The 17,674-nt window shown below is 31.7% G+C and overlaps 1 protein-coding gene across 1 annotated transcript in view; it reads right to left on the bottom strand.

The window, feature by feature from the left end:
• Positions 1 to 17,674, bottom strand: part of LOC143055404 (prolyl 4-hydroxylase subunit alpha-1-like) — a 42,406-nt gene that overhangs the window by 24,175 nt on the left and 557 nt on the right. The window contains exons 2-5 of the mRNA XM_076228540.1: positions 13,671 to 14,008; positions 11,482 to 11,533; positions 9,763 to 9,911; positions 841 to 1,005 (exon numbers count right to left, since the gene is read on the bottom strand). Of these exons, the coding sequence (XP_076084655.1) occupies positions 841 to 1,005; positions 9,763 to 9,911; positions 11,482 to 11,533; positions 13,671 to 14,008 (704 nt within the window). The remainder of the gene's footprint in view (positions 1 to 840; positions 1,006 to 9,762; positions 9,912 to 11,481; positions 11,534 to 13,670; positions 14,009 to 17,674) is intronic.

Here is a 17,674-nt window from a genome sequence, read left to right as displayed (position 1 = left end):
ACAATGTGTTTTGACATATTCTGGCTGCTAATGATAAGCATTTTGTGCATTGGCAAAAAACACTTACATGTGTGACGGCGTTTAAAAACAAATCCCATTGCGTGAGCATATCAAATGAAAATATGAATTTCTAAAATGCAAAAAAAAAATACTTATTGGGTTATTAAGTTGATGTACTACCTAAATTATATAAAGATATTGACTTGATATTAATATGCAATTTAGAAAAATTATTATGATGACTTTTACAATTAACTGATTTTTTTCTGCTGAGATAACTAGGACACAAATGTCGAACGAAAGTTTTCAACATCGAAGGATGTAACTGCTTGTCGTGCAATTGGATAACTACTTCTTTTCTTTTTCCGTTATTTTTTTTTTTTGTAAATCTCAAGTTAGACTTAGGCTGCAATCAACATACAACTACAACTTTCAATTAATCGATATCCTAAAGATTTATAAAAAATAGAATAGGATACCTTAGCTGTTTTTGGCAAATCTTTTCAGAACTTTGGGTTCTCAATGCTCTTTGAACTAAATTCGAGCGTCTCTGACAGTCTTTGTAGACGTAACGCACTGTTTGCATACCTAACACTACCAACAGAACACCTTTCAGTAATTAACACTTGTATATCTTAAGATTTGCAGCACAAAAGAAAGAAAAATGTGTAATCTCTCTCTCTATCTATCTATCTATCTCTCTCTTCTTTTGGAGACATGGAAAACGTGTCTTGAAAACTACCATTTCATTTTGTTGTTTATTGTTTGTTTAAATTTGTATTGCCACAAACATTGTGAACGTTTAATGACAATTGATAAAATTATTATTTTAATTCTTACCACTTTATAACTTTCTTCTTTAAAATACGCTATTTCATTTTCAGTAATAACTTCATGAAATATCAGAATTTTTGGATCCTTATTCACCTCCTCTGCCTTTGATTTGAAGTATGGTATATAAGTCTCAACCATATAACAACTTAGACTTGACAATTCTTTGTTTGACTAAAAATAAAACATATCAATTAATCATTGATTGTTTGTTAGAGTGAACCATTGATTATTGACTGCTTTCAATGATAATCTTCGCGAGGAAAATCCTGACTAAAACAAGACACTATAATTTTTTTGGAGGCCGAAACACTTTAAAATAAATATTTAGTGATATTGAATTGGTTGCATGTTTTGTATAAAACATGTTAACTCTCTAAAAAAACTAGAAAATCGTATTAGTCCTATAAATGTTCAATGTCATGCGTAGGTTATAAAAGAGGGACGAAAGAAACCAGAGGGACAGTCAAACTCGTAGATTGAAAACAAACTGACAACTCCATGGCTAAAAATAAACAGACAAACAGACAAATAATTGAAAAGAAGACACAACATAAAAAACTAAAGACTAAGCAACACGGGCCCAACCAAAAACTGGGGGTGATTTAGAATGAACAAATATATATATACATTTATGTGAGATCTTAACACCGCCAACCAAGCGTTTCTCTTTTTCAGAATTCCAAAAAAGGATTTAATTATTCTTGAAATCACATCTCTATGCTTAATATAAGGTCTATACTTTTGTGTCAAAACGCCGTTGATTTTTCTTGTTATGTAGCTTTCGCTGTGAAACGACTGATTGAATCTGAAAATAACTTATTTGGATTAACTTTAGTACATGATATTTATATGCCATGGAGGAAATGTAAGAGTTGAATGCCACATGTACATTCTTATGCAGAAATGTGAATTGATGAACATTAAAAGCATATTTTTTCAACATTTGTGAAGGCTGCTTCTATTGAAAATTGTCTCTTATGCATTTAATCCGTATTAAAATATATTTAATTGCATGATAAATCACAACACATTAAATAAGAATCAAAAGATACAATCGTCAGGATTTCAACTAATGTTAGGCATAGGAGCGTTGACAAATTAAATATTCAAGTCAGATATGTAAATTGTTATCACAAACATTACGCATGCGCTTCATATTTCTTATGAAAATAAAATCAATGGAATTTTACTTGTTTAAAACTTTACTACTGAATCTAAAATAATTAAGTCCATTTAAGAAGTCTCAGACACACATTCAATAAATTTGGTCTATTTTTCAGCAGCTTAACTAAACGTTATTATCCTTTTCGTATTTTGTTTAAGTCCTATTTCGTTAATCAAAATATTTATCGAGTCTACATGTAATGATGGTGTTGTTTTTTTAACAGATCCACCAACATGTCGTCTGTAAAAATATTGTTCAATAATAATTGTCATACTGTTTCTGCTGCTGTTTTAAAGACATAATGAATCGTTTTGAACATCTTTTTATTCTTTGTACTGTGAACTTTTTGTGCTAAATAAAACAAAAGTAGAAAAGACGCTGACCTGAGTTTCAATAATGTATTTAGCATGTTAAATAAGTCGACAAAACTGTCCGTTCAATAACTCGACTCCTGGTGTTTTTGAATTGCTGTTTTCTTGGTGAACGGTTTTTCTTGAGTTTTTATCGTAGTTGACAAAATAATTGATATATTGTCTTCCACACCACCATCTGTTAAACAGAGGTAGATGAAGTACTTCGAATTGAATGATGCCTTGTTACACAGCACAAGGGATGACCTCAGAAATTATATAACTTAAGGCTAGAATTGTATGCGTGTCTTGTTCCGTAATCAGTGCACTAGACCTTTTTGTAGTCCTACTGTTCAGTTTGGATCGAAACAATATGATTTTATGAAACTTTATTAGATAACAAGGACAAAAAATTGAAAACAACACGTTTAATAATTTCTTGCGTCCGAAGCGCTTTTCCTGATTTACCTTCATCAGGAACGCTCAAATCCGAAGATGTATAAGTCCCGAGACAAACTATGTTAATGTGCATATCGACAGTAAATTTTGCCATGGCTCAGAGACTAAAGATAACACGAACACAGAAGTCTGTTTACCTCACTTTCATTAAAATCGATTAGATTATCAGCAGAATAGTTTGGAAAATTCCATTTTTTGTAACAGTAATGTCCCCTATGAACTTAGCATCTAGGTCTAAATATACTGCTGCAATAGTATCATGACAACTCCTTTGAAACCACCAAAAGAATTTCATAAAGCTTTGAAGATAAATAAAGGCAACAGTAGTATACCGCTGTTCAAACTCATAAATCCATGGACAAAAAACAAAATCGCGGTAACAAACTAAAACTGAGGGAAACGCATAAATATAAGAGGAGAACAACGACACAACACTACAATGTAACACACACAGAAACGGACCAAGCATCAGACAAAATCCCACGAAAATAACAAATATAACATCAAAATCAAATACATGAATTAGAGATAGACAAGTACCGTGACACGTCTTATCGCAATGTCAATTTACACTCAAAAAATAAGAGAAAACAAACGACGCAACGTTAAATTGTAATACACACAGAAACGAATAATGCAGACATACTATGTAGTTGTGCAGATTGTGATTCTATCTTTTTTTCTAGCAGTTATTCCCCATTCTAAATTAGGATTTTGTTCAATATATACTTCTGCAACAATTTATAATCGCACTTCATCTGAAACATCAAACAGAATTTCATGAAACTTTAAAGTTCATGAAGACATACTATGTAGATGTGCATCTACAAGGCATGTTTGTCAATTTATTTTTTAAGGAGTGATGAGTCTTTGAACTAAGGAAAAAGTAAAATCACAAAAATACTGAACTCCGAGGAAAATAAAATCGGAAAGTCGCTAATCACATGGCAAAATCAAATTACAAAACACATCAAAAACGAATGGACAACAACTGTCGTATTCCTGCTTTGGTACAGGCATTTTCAAATGTAGAAAATGGTGGATTGAACCTGGTTATATAGCGCGAAACCTCTCACTTTGTACGACAGTCTCATCAAATTCCGTTATATTTACAACGATGCGTGAACTAAACAGACATAATAAATAAAATAGTCAAAATATGGGTACATCAGTCATCACCGTGTTACAATTTTACAAAAAGACACAAAAACATCTATCAAATAAAAACACATTCAGTGTGATTTTGTTGGCACAGTGATAATGTGGAGGCGTCGGGTTTGTGAGTGTGTTTTACTGTGCGTATTACTGTGAAATTCTGTATTCTACATTGGCTATATGGTTGCGATCTCACAAAACATTTTAATCCTTTCGTTTTTAACGCCCGTTTCAAGTCAGGAGCGTCTTGTCTTTTTTAGTTTTGTTGAATTGTTGATTTTTAAATTTTAGTTCGTTTATATGTTTTTGGAGTTAAGTATGACGTCCGGTTTTACTAAACTAGTACACATTTTTATTTAGGGGCTGCGTTGAGGACCCATTGGTGGCCTTCGGCAGTTATCTTCTCTTTGGTCGAGTTGTTTTCTCTTTGGCATATTCCCCATTCCCATTCCCAATTTTAATTGAATTAGTCTTGGAACAGAATAACAGTTTTTACAAGTTTTACAGTCACCGTGACGATTCCATTGACTGATACGACATAGCTATGTCTCACCTCAAATCACTAGCGACTTGATTAATCAATCTTTAATCTTAAGATAATTACCCGGGTGATGTATGCATAACAATCTTTAATCTTAAGATACTAGATATGTAGAGTAATCTGTATTAATGACTCGGGTGATGTATGCATATCAATCTTTAATCTTAAGATACTAGAAATGTAGAGTAATCTGTATTAATTACTCGGGTGAAGTATGCATAGCAATCTTTAATCTTCAGATAATAGAAATGTAGAGTAATCTGTATTAATTACTCGGGTGATGTATGCATATCAATCTTTAATCTTAAGATACTAGAAATGTAGAGTAATCTGTATTAATTACTCGGGTGATGTATGCATAACAATCTTTAATCTTAAGGTAGTACCTACCACTACAGGGAGATAACTCTGTAAAATCAACTAAACGTTTTAATTACGTTGTGTTGTTAAGGGAATATTAAGCTTCTCAATGATCAAAATAAGTGTTTGTCAAACTGCTATATAACCAGTGTAATTTTTTTGATAAAACGATTGGTTCAAATTTTTTGAAATTTTTATATTTTTGTAAAAGGGTCAAAGTAAATGCTTTGTCAAAATTTTAACAAAATTAAACGAGCCAAATTAATTTTAGTTAAAGTGTTGGGTACCACCTTAAGATACTAGAAATGTAGTGTAATATGTATTAATTACTCGGGTGAAGTATGCATAGCAATCTTTAATCTTAAGATACTAGAAATGTAGAGTAATCTGTATTAATTACTCGGGTGATGTATGCATAACAATCTTTAATCTAAAGATAGTAGAAATGTAGAGTAATCTGTATTAATTACTCGGGTGATGTATGCATAACAATCTTTAATCTTAAGATGACTCGGGTGAAGTATGCATAGCAGGAGACCCTTAATTAGCTAATTAATCACCTTAAACGTTATCAAAAAATGAAACATACATATTATATAAATAAAGGCAACAGTAGTATACCGCTGTTCAAACTCATAAATCCATGGACAAAAAACAAAATCGGGGTAACAAACTAAAACTGAGGGAAACGCATTAAATATAAGAGGAGAACAACGAAACAACACTACAATGTAACACACACAGAAATGGACCAAGCAACAGACAAAATTCCACGAGAATACCAAATATAACATCAAAACTAAATACATGAATTTGGGATAGACAAGTACCGTGACACGTCTTATCGCAATGTGAATTTACACTAAAAAATAAGAGAAAACAAACGACGCAACGTTAAAATGTAACACACACGCAAACGAACTATAATATAACAATGGCCATATTCCTGACTTGGTACAGGACATTTTTAAAGAAAAAAATGGCGGGTTGAACCTGGTTTTCTGGCATGTAAAACCTCCCCTTTTATAGCCATGTGAAATATAATATTAAGATGACAACTCAACACCACAGGACTACAATATAAATAAATTGGGGAATACAATTGACAAAGAACACACGAACAACAGTCAACAAAAGGCAACAAGTTGAAAATTTTAATACGCAAGAAGTGCATTTTATCCACACAAGATCTACTAGTAATGCCCAGATACAAAAGTTTGAAAACCGAAACAAGCACAAAGTCGAACAGCATCGAGGACTTAAAGATCAAAAAAGTTGTGCCAAAAACGACCAGGGTTTTCTGTTAGTTACCAGAACATCCTTTTAGAACAATTTATATTTTTGCAAACAGTAAATTTATAAAATTAATAAACAAAAGCTGTACATGATAGAACTGAAACATTAACTAATTACAGGAAACAACTGAAATATTAACTAATTACAGGAAACAACTGAAACATTAACTAATTACAGGAAACAACTGAAATATTAACTAATTACAGGAAACAACTGAAATATTAACTAATTACAGGAAACAACTGAAATATTAACTAATTACAGGAAACAACTGAAATACATTAATAACCAGACATTTGTAACACAAAATGTAGACACATCCGAATATGTTTAAACCTCAACGCCAAGTGACGTCATATTTGAAATTGTAAAAAATGACAAAAAAATGATGACGTCATTTGAATTTGTAAAACAGATCATCAAAAAATGAAAAATGACGTCATTTGAATGAATAAGATAGAACTAGGACTGACCCAAGATTACATTTGAACTAAATACTGATATTGCACTTAATAACAATGTACATTTTACTATTTATTAATAGCAAACTAAGGCAGCAATTAACTATATTATAAAGCTATGTCCAGTTTGTTTTGAATCTCACTTCAAACGTAAAATATCGCACTGATTACGTTAAACAAAATGAAATGTACTAAATGAATGCGGTGATTAATATTAATTACCATAACACATAAATATAATAGAAAAGAAGTCAACACATTTGACAAAATCCGATGAAAATTACAAATATAACATTAAACATTTATACTCTTCAATCTTTTATATAAGCTTTGGATTTCAAATATTTAGGCCACGAGCATCACTGAAGAGACATGTATTGTTGAAATGCGCATCTGGTGCAAGAAAATTAGTACCGTCAATTTTATTAAACTAAATACATGAATTTGGGATAGATAAATACCGTAACACGTCTTATAGTAATGCGAATTCACACTCAGCAAAACAGTCACAATCGGGAATAAGTCACGTTTGGTAATTAAAAGATAAGACGACATAATGACAAACAACAATCTATCATGTGGTAAAAATGTCCTTAGCTAGTTTGGTCAAAGATACATTGTATGGGTCCACCAATTCGTGATGGTGTCCATAAAATTTACAGAGTGTCAATTTTAATCTGTTCTCCTCATAACTTTGTTGGAGCAGTTTCTGCGTAAGGAGAACACTCCTGTATATGAAGTCCGTATAGTGTGAACAAGCACGAGAATAACGTATCAATTGTGATATGTAAACACCATACGAAGGGGTATGTTACTGCTGAGAAATGGGAAATTGATAATTGGGAAGTTGAAATCGTCCCGTTTATCATCGATTTTCGTGTGAAGTCGTCCATCTACGTCAATATTGAGGAAAAGATCAAGGTATGAAGCAGTCCTTCTAGTATCAGTGGTATCCTTAATTTCAAGTTCACTGGGATATATGAGATGTAGGTATTGGCTGAAATATGGGTTATTCAATGATAGAATATCATCAATATATCGGAAAGTAAAATTAAAGAATTTCGCAAGGTGCTTTTTCTTTTTGTCTTTTAGAAGGTTCTGAATGAATTCTGCTTCATACGAGTACAAAAACAAATCAGCCAGCAGGGGTGCACAATTAGTACCCATTGGAATACCGACTGTCTGTTGAAATATAAATCCTCCAAACTAAACAAATATATTGTCGATCAAAAAGTCCAGCATTTTGATAATATCATCTTCAGTATATTTTCTGGAAGATTCAGTGTGATTCTTCACAAAATATGCATTATTGTAACCCAAAACAAGAAATTTGTATCTACGATTCCCATTTTTATAGAAAAAGCTCTGTTTTATGAGATGGTGAAGTCGATCTTTCAACTGAGCATGGGGAATAGTAGTATATAGCGTAGAAAAATCAAAAGTTTTTATGTTGCTGCAAAATTGCAAAGATTGTGATCGAAGGTTAAGCAGTAGATCTTTCGAATTTTTGAGAATCCACATCTGGTTAACACCACTGGTAGAATATATCTCATCACAATATTTTTGAAACCCATCTTTAACTGTAGAAAGAATAGTAGTCAGTACTTTAGAAAGATGTTTAGTCGAACATTTTGAAGACCCAGCTATGTATCGTTCTTTATATGGGGTTTTGTGTAATTTAGGTATCCAGTATAATGAAGGCAAGTTTTCTTCGTTTTTTGTTGATACCAAAAGAAAGAAGGACAGATTTATGATTTTGTAAAATTTCGTCCTTGGTAAATGATGTTAAAGAATATGTAGGATTACCAGTAGTTTTATCAATTCCAAGCTCTGTAGTGAGACATTGCAAATAATGTTTTTTACATATGAAGACAATATTATTGGAGGCTTTATCTGCTGGAACAACGACATATGTGTCATGCAAAGAGGATAAAGCATCCAAAACCTCCGGATTCTTGAAAGGGTTAGAAACTCTAGTACTCATATTACATCGTAGTTTTTGTATGCGCCTCTGAATGCATGATCGAATAGATTTGATCCATTCAGACAAAGTGTCCAGTTCTGGTTCGTCTGGTTCGCGCTTTACCCATTTTCTTGCATAGTCCTCAACTGCATCCATCAGTAACTTGAAATTCTTTTTCCAGTTGATTCTATATTTTGGTCCCTTGGCTAACAACTCTCTTAGTTGTTCATTGGTAACGATGCCAAGGTCACCAGTAATAATATGACCAGCTGGACTGTAATTGTATTGTGACGATGCACATGAGCAATCCGGAAGCTTGGATTTTGTATCTTTGAGGTTAAAAGCCTCAAAATCTATCTTGTGGTTGAAAATCTTGGATGCAATAGACAAGGCTACTAACCAATAAGATTTTTCAAAATAATCGTATTAATCGATTTACTTTATCCCCTTAACATAGATCAAAGAAGATTTGGTATGAGTGCCAATGAGACAACATTTCATCCAAGTCATAATTTGTAAAAGAAAGATCATTATAGGTTAAAGTACGGTCTTCAACACGAAGTATTGGTTCACACCAAACAGTAAGCTATAATCGATATAATCGATATAATCATATGTTGGTATGCTTGCCTTTTCTTAATTGATTTCGATGCTGTGCGGTAGTCAGTTACGGTTTTACATGTTTTAATATAATTTGTGCAATCGCATTAAACCAAAATAGTAGAGAAATAGAAAAAATGGAATCTATCAATAACAAGCTAACTATCATCGAAGAGCTATTAACATGAAAACTGTACACAGCAAAACGATAAGCTCGATAATATCCTAAATAAGTTAAACATAACCGAAATGGTCGATCAACACTTATTTTTTTTTATTTTTTTTTTTTTTTTTGCTATGAAATGTTAGTATAAAACCTGACTTTGCTATAATTGTGAACACTTAAATAGATAAAAACAAATTATAATACAAAGAATATCTGCAAAAATGTCACGCTTTTCTGTAACATTCCCATATTAGTTATTTTCCTGAAGTAACGATTTATATCCGTTTTTATTTTAGCAAGTATAATAGAAAATTGACACGTATATTTAGAATCAATTTTGTCGTATATTCATGCATCATATCAATTTTTTAATGGAAATAACAAAACAAAAACAGAAGATTTGATGACCTACCTTTCTGATTACTCCTCTACAGAGTTGTTTTTGTATACTATCAAGCTCTTGTTCATTAAATGGCCACATTTTTGGAACATCCTTTTTTGGGTATTCTTTTAATTCTTTCTTGTACTTTGTGTAATCCTCTTGTATTGACAAAACTCCTACTACAAGATTGTAAGACAGACATTCAATATTTGCTGTGTGTATTATATCGTGCGTACATTAACACCATATGTACACAATTTTTCATTGAGGAATTGAATTCTTCATTTTTTTTTTAAATTCTATTAAAGCGCTGACCGAAGTATATTTTGTACGTCTTAAAATGTGTTAACAATTCAACAAATTCTTATCTTCGTTTCTTTATGTTTTCCTTATTTGACTATGTCAAGTTGTTTAAGAAGTCAATACTTCAAAACAAAAAGAAGCGTTGCATTCATATACTTACATTGTTATGCTACCGAGAACAAACGAGTTATAACAAACGTTTCGTTAATTTTCCTAAATATTGTTGTAAATCACGTGTTCTTATGAATGTTACATTCCATTGAATAATACAATTTGATATTGGAATGCCTCAGTTTTCATCCAACGAAAAGTATGGATTATTATGAAATATACATAATATTATAATGTTATTATTAGAAATTAAAACAAATAGACGCAACCCAATTCGTATCAATGAATATAGTCGAAGAGAAAAGCTCACTATTTCGTAGCCTGTTTATTGTGATAGCATATCGACTTAATGAACACAATGTCATATTCACTATGACTCTAAAAGGAAAGTAAGACATACATGTAGCTTAAGTCAAACTCTCAGTTTGTTATTGTAAATCGTGTAAGTATGTATATTAATTGGGTTTCTCCGTCTAATACGTCAATATTGATAATGTGTTGATTACGGGAACGGCAAATATATCATGATCAAACTGATGAAGGATATCTGTTATTCGAAATATTTATAGATACTTGTATTTAGTTTTTAGTTGGTATTGTTTGGTACAGTTTTTAGGCCTTTATTCAAGGTGTTCTGTACATATAAGGTTTTATTTTTCGTAGATGGGCTGTTGTTGACAATGTTTAAGACACCAATTATGCCTCAATGCTTATCAACGTTATTCTTTATTTGACCTTTTTGTTCGTTATCTTTTGTGGAAAAAATTGAAAGCCTGGCTTCGTCGATAATGAAAATCTAAAACACATGTTGATAAATGAATATTTAAGTAGTAAAATATGTTTTATAAGTTTGATATTAGTTAGATATATGATTGGGACAGTTTTAATCTTGAATATAAGAAGGCATTTCAGATTTTACTCATTATCGATGGTGAATATAAATTAAAAGCTTCAAGCATTTTTTTTTTCCTTTTTTTTTATGAAGCTTTATAAATGAGTATTAACAAAAGTACTTAACTTCAAAACAGTATCAAAAACGGGAAGTCTATAAAAAAAACGTATTAAAACAAGCGATATAAACCACGGAACCAATGAAAATCAACGGCCAAATTACCGACTTCGTACAGTCTTTTTCCGAAGAAAATTGTGGGTTTAACAGAGTTTTTTTAGCCAGTTACAACTTCCACGTTTATGACAGTTGTTTATGGTTCCGTTATATTGACAAAATTGGATAAACAGCCCAAACAGTTAGACATGATAGTTAAAAATTTAGTTTCGTTACATGAGTTTCGAAGGACAATTTGTAAAAAGCCATAATGTAATGGGAATACATACCTTTTTTTAAATGTATTTTTAATAAATCGGCTGCATCTGCTGTAAATGATGCCTGCAAGATAAAGGTTTTAAATATGTGAATTAACAATTGATTCATGTTATTCATTGAGAATTAATATTTAAGTATTACAAACCTTATTTGTTATCTGTGAAGAAAGAAGTGTACAAAAAAAGTGATTGCTCTTGCGAATGACAGTCTTTTTTAAAATGCAAAATTATGCTATTTTTCTCCGTACTTTATTGGGGCTTTTTGGATTTCAGCGTCACTGATTAGTCTTTTGAAGACGAAACGCGCGTCTGGCGTAAATACAAAGTATCTTTGATGAGAAAATGTGCAACCGTCAAATCAATTTCTTCGACGAAGCGGGTAATAGTTTCGAATTGTCCGCCATTGATCCAATGATGCTAAACTATTGTAACGGCGTTGGTGTCTTTTTTATGTTTTAATCTACATTTGTTATTAATATTTTGAGATGTACAACAGATGATAGTTTAAAAAAAAGATTTTTTATCCATAGTACAATTAAAGTCATATGAAAACGACAACCTTGAAATTTTTAGGTTTTTCATAATTATTGAGATAAAGCAGCTAATAGTATTCTAAACTTATTCGTTCTTTTTTCGCTTTCGAAACAAAGCCATTTTTGTTCTAATAAAATATGCGTTGGGCAGCACGTTATTTACGTCACAATTGAAATTGTAACGTCATTCGTTTTTTCAACATCACCGGATATCACAATGGACATTAATTCCTCCGGTCTATCACACATCGAGAGTTCATGTGATCCCCGGATTTTTATACCATGCTTTGTATCTTCTAATTGTATTTATTCGATTTTAACATCGGACACTGCCTCAAAATTAATTCATAAACCTAAAATTTAAAAATTTAAGGTACGGAACATTCATCTTTCGTCGAGCTTTAAACAGAACTACTGTTAATATAAGTACAGCGTCCCAATGTCCTCCGCGTTTGAACATATCTTATCTAGCCAAGGTACTGGAGCAATAACTAAATAAGCCCATTTTTTTCTGTAAAACACTTTTTATTAATATCTTAGTAAAAGGAAGGCTTCAGGGCAAATTCAACGTGTTTTCCATAATACTTATATTTTCAAGGGGCATATATAACTCGTTAACAATATTAGAAAAACTTGAATTGTTCGAAAAACTAAGGATTTACTTATTCCAGGAATAGATTACCTTGGCCGTATTTGGTACAACTTTTTGGAATTTTGGGTCCTCAATGCTCTTCAACTTTGTACTTGTTTGGCTTTACATCTATTTTGATCTGAGCGTCACTGATGAGCCTTATGTAGACGAAACGCGCGTCTGGCGTACTAAATTATAATCCTGGTACCTTTGATAACTATTAGGTCATCACTTATTTTTGAAAAATGTCAAAGGTATTGCTGATATAAACCTATATATACGTTTTATAATACTTGTACACTATAATAATTGTACACATGAAAACGCTTACAACACAATTTGCCATATAATCAGTATTTGAAAGAGGCATAACTCTTTAAAAATAATTTATTTTGAACTGGACTCGTCCGATTTAAACATATAATATAAAGTTCATACACATCTGACAAGAATTGTACACATAAGAGCGCGCATGAGGCAATTTTCCATAAAATTGATATTAGCAAGGGATAAACTCTTTAATCAATTATTGATGGTTAATGGATTTCGGACTAGTCAAAGTCATTACTAATTTAAACTAGGGTATAAGTTTCATAAAAATTTGACAGGAATGGAACACATTGACAGTGCTAAATATGCAATTTTCCATAAAAATAATGTTTCCAAGGCGCATAAAGATTTAAAATCGATTTCCAAACTCGATCAAGACTCTGCTTAAATTAATCTAAGATATAAGTTTATAAAAATCTGTCCACAAAAATTCAGGTGAGAGCGCTAACAAAATCGGCAGGATGGACAGACGGATGATCGGTGTTTTTATGTCCCCCCCCCCCCCAGACCGCATTGCATAGGGGACAAAACAGCTATGAATTAAATATATTTATGCAAATGGTTTGTCTTTTTGTATGTAGTTTCTTCTCATGGGCTCAAAAAGAGAAAGTGTGGGGTTTTTTCGTGTATCTGAAACAATAAAAATATTTGACAAATATCGTAATCAATACTGAGGTATACAAAATAGTGTTTCAGGTAATATTTACTTTATGAAGAATCCTTGCCTTGATTTGATCGATGGACATTGCAGTGGTAGAGATATTTGTAGATGTGAGTTCTGGTAATAGGTCCAAAAGAGCATCACTCCACAGTAAAGCTTCGTCCCACATTTTTATATATTCAGCTTCTTTTATTATTAACTGAATGAGTGACAAGCTCAAAGGCTCTGTTTTTTCCTCATTTATGTTGCCCTGAATGACTTTGCTTATATCCAAATAATATGTAGTACGCAATCGTAAAAACGATCGCACTGCTGCTTGTAGTTCGTGCTGTTTTGGCCAGTCAGTAATTTCTTTTTTTAAATTGTGATACGATTGGTTGAAATCTGAAACATTTTTTGAGAACTTATTAAAGCCTGTAGCTAAGTATGTATGTCTACTTTTAAACTTTGAATAACTTGGATGACTTGCAGATTTATTCATTTTTATCACTATTTTGTGACTTTTAATCAATGTCTTTTGGACACTATACCTAGCTATTGACGTCAACCATGATTTACTCTAGTGTTGTCGTGTCCTTTCACTTGTACTACTTGTTGTATATTTTTTTTTAAATCTTACATACAATGATATGATTTGTTATAACCTTTTTGATAATAGATATTCAACCACTTCAATAATTGAATTAATATTTTGATAACGATTAAAAAAAGACGAATAATTGTATTTTGAATCGGCGAATTATTGTTGCTTGTGGTGTGTTAGGGCTCCTACACTGCTGCCATATATGTATATCGAGAAAAATGATTATGAAAGAATAAAAAAAAACGTGGTAAAGTTGGAAAGAATCATGAAGGAAATCTTACCGGTAGACATGCAACGTCAATAATCGATTAATCTAAGGAACTATAATGACAAATATTGAAAACAATTAAACTGTATGTCAAAATGGCTCAACTAATGTTGAGTATCAGTAAATGAATAGTATCTGTGAATAAATATTTATCAAAAGTACATTTTTGTTTACAAAACTTCAAAAACCATATCGCTCATAAAAAAAATAAAATGTGAAAGAAACATGATTATTTTCATATTTTGAATGTATCAGCATTTCTCTAAAATATCGTTCAATTTTACTGTGTCTTAGGGTTTAAAGGTTGTTTGTTTTAGTTTAATCAGAAACATTTGAAAAATTGCAATAAATTGTAAAATTTTAATACAGTATCTTTTTATTACTTTTTACTGGCTTTCCATTTTCTGTAAGTAACTGTGAATAAACTCATCATAGATACCAGGACTAAATTTTGTTTATACGCCAGACGCGCGTTTCGTCTTCAAAAGACTCATCAGTGACGCTCGAATCCAAAATAATTAAAAGGCCAAATAAAGTATGAAGTTGAAGAGCATTGAGGACCAAAATTCCTTAAAGCTTTGCCAAATTCAGCTAAGGTAATATATGCCTGAGGTAGAAAAGCCTTAGTATTTCAAAAGTTCAATATTTTGTAATATTTTGTAATATTTTGAATACTCTCTTACCTGTACTTTGTGTCTTTTGTGTTATTTGGGATGAATAAATACCCTGCCACTACACGCCGGTTTTTTTGGGTCTTTTTTGTGTTGTTGGGTTTTTGTTTTTGTTTGAGGTTTTCTGCATTTTATCGATCAGATGGGGATATCTCTTTTCAACTGATTTTATAAGTTTGTTCTTGTGTTGTACTTTTACACATTATTGATATTCATGTCAACACAATCATACCATATATCCTAATCTTACAATGTTAGTTTAATGCTATTGGTTCCGATTATTTAATAATACCACACCGACTAGTTTCTAATATAATATGCGTCTGTCTGTCAGTCCTTCATACTTTTTTTAGGTAAAAACATTGTTTAAAAGAAATAAAGGAAAACATGTTTTTCTATAAATCTTAGTACTTTCAAAGAACTTTTATAAAAACAGGAACGAGACTTTGTTGTTTCACAAAACCCTAGACTTTTTTGGTTTTTTTTTTGTTGCTCTGACACTAATGACGTTTTAAAAATTCTGAGTAGCAGCTACAAGCTCCACAATATCGTATGAGTTGAAATATGTTTATAAAAAAAAGTGAAATCACAAAAATACCGAACTCCGAGGAAAATTCAAAACGGAAAGTTTCTATTTAATTGGCAAAATCAAAAGCTCAAACACATCAAATGAATGGATAACAATTGTCATATTCCTGACTTGGTACAGACATCTTATGTAGTAAATGGTGGATTGAACATGGTGTTATAGCTGGCTAATCCTCCCACTTGTAATACAGTCGTCACCAAATTCCATTATATTGACAACGGTGTGTGAACAAAACAAACAGACATGATCGGTTAACAAATCAAAAATAGGGGTTCAGCAGTCAACATGTGTTAAAATCTTAATCACTATAAAAACTTACAAATATGAAACAAAAAAGCACATAAAGGCGGCATATAGACAAAGCTCATTATCAAAGACAAAGACATTATGAAAGACAAGAATACAAAAGTTTATAATAACACAACAACATATGACGAGATGTAAAAGTACAGAACCACGTCATATGTATCAAAGAATCACAAAAAGGCACAAAGATAAAGCACATTAGCAATACATTGCTTCGCTAAACTCAGCCTGATTCGACCGTATTGTGGTACCATTTCAGAGCGATAGAAATAATTATACACAAAAAATTATCCTGAAAGTAGAAAATGCTTGAAATTGGGCCCCTATTTCCTAAACGGTTGGAACCATCTTCCACATAATCAACCCCAACCTTCCGTTTGTGGTATTGAACTTTCTCATTAAATTTCATAGAGATCCATTTACTAAAGTTTTTGTCCGGAAACCAAATGTGTCTTCGGACGACGACGCAGACGACGATGCAGACGACATCATACCATTATACGATCCCCAAAACATTTTTTGCAGTCGTATAAAAATTAAATACAAGAATACCAAAAAAAAATATATATAATAATAACATTTTGACGGGATGTATATGTACAGAGCCGTGTCATATGTATCAAAGAATATAGACAAAGTATATTAGCAAAAAATGAAAGACAAAAATACAAAATACTATAAGAACAATAACACAATGAGAAATAAATGAGTCAAAGTGACGTCTAATGGATATCACCAACAACAATAAGAGTAATATTCATTAAGACAATTAAAACAAAATATAACACGTTCTTAAGACGATAAACAACGTTAGTACCTAGAATCTATACTTCAAGACCCTCGGGTATTATTTGTGAAGTTGATACAGAATGTTTATCAACAAGGTCTTGGAACCTTCTTTAACACACCCCTTGTTCATTAACTTTCTGCTCAGACGTTGATGATGTTTTACAAAGTCTGAGTAAGAGCTGCTAGCTCTTGAATATCGAATAAGTTGGGAAATGCATATCCTACATGCAGGTCAATTTGGCATATTGCTACTAAAAATCTAGTGTTTAAGATAAAACGTGCAGCATCTCCTTTGCATTTACTTGAAAGAAACCCCTAACCACCAAAAGAAATCCCTAACCACCAGTTTTAAAAGCTTTTTAACTGGCTTACGTGAGAAAAGTTGGAACTCATAAATCGATTCTAAACACATCTTGTCAAAAATCCTATAGCTGTTCCAAAATTCATGAAAGGCTATTACAAATTAAGAGAAATGTGTTTGAATATAGTTTTAATGGTTATTACTTGGAATTTGTTGTTTCTGCTATCTATAAATAGAGCGTAAATTACCATGGATAAATCCAACTTCTTCACATTTATTTAAAGGTATGATTCTTCATCCTTTTAGGTGTACTTATGTAATGGTATTTACAAAGTCACGCTTTTCCCAGACTCCTTAAATTAAACACTAATTAAGGCTTGACACTTTAAACTGGGTGAACATAATTTAAAATGAAGTAATTGTTATTACATCCTTTGACTAATTTTCAGTAGATCTTAGATCGGTGTCTTTTTTTTAAATAGTTGTTTTTGTGCTTCGAACACATTGAAATAGGATTCTTCTGGCTTTGCTACAGGATTGTCT

Source organism: Mytilus galloprovincialis, chromosome 12 (genome assembly GCF_965363235.1).
Source record: "Mytilus galloprovincialis chromosome 12, xbMytGall1.hap1.1, whole genome shotgun sequence".
In the NCBI taxonomy this organism is placed as follows: domain Eukaryota; kingdom Metazoa; phylum Mollusca; class Bivalvia; order Mytilida; family Mytilidae; genus Mytilus; species Mytilus galloprovincialis.
The sequence above is the reverse complement of the archived record's forward strand: the minus strand, read 5'-3'. Positions and strand labels throughout refer to the sequence as shown.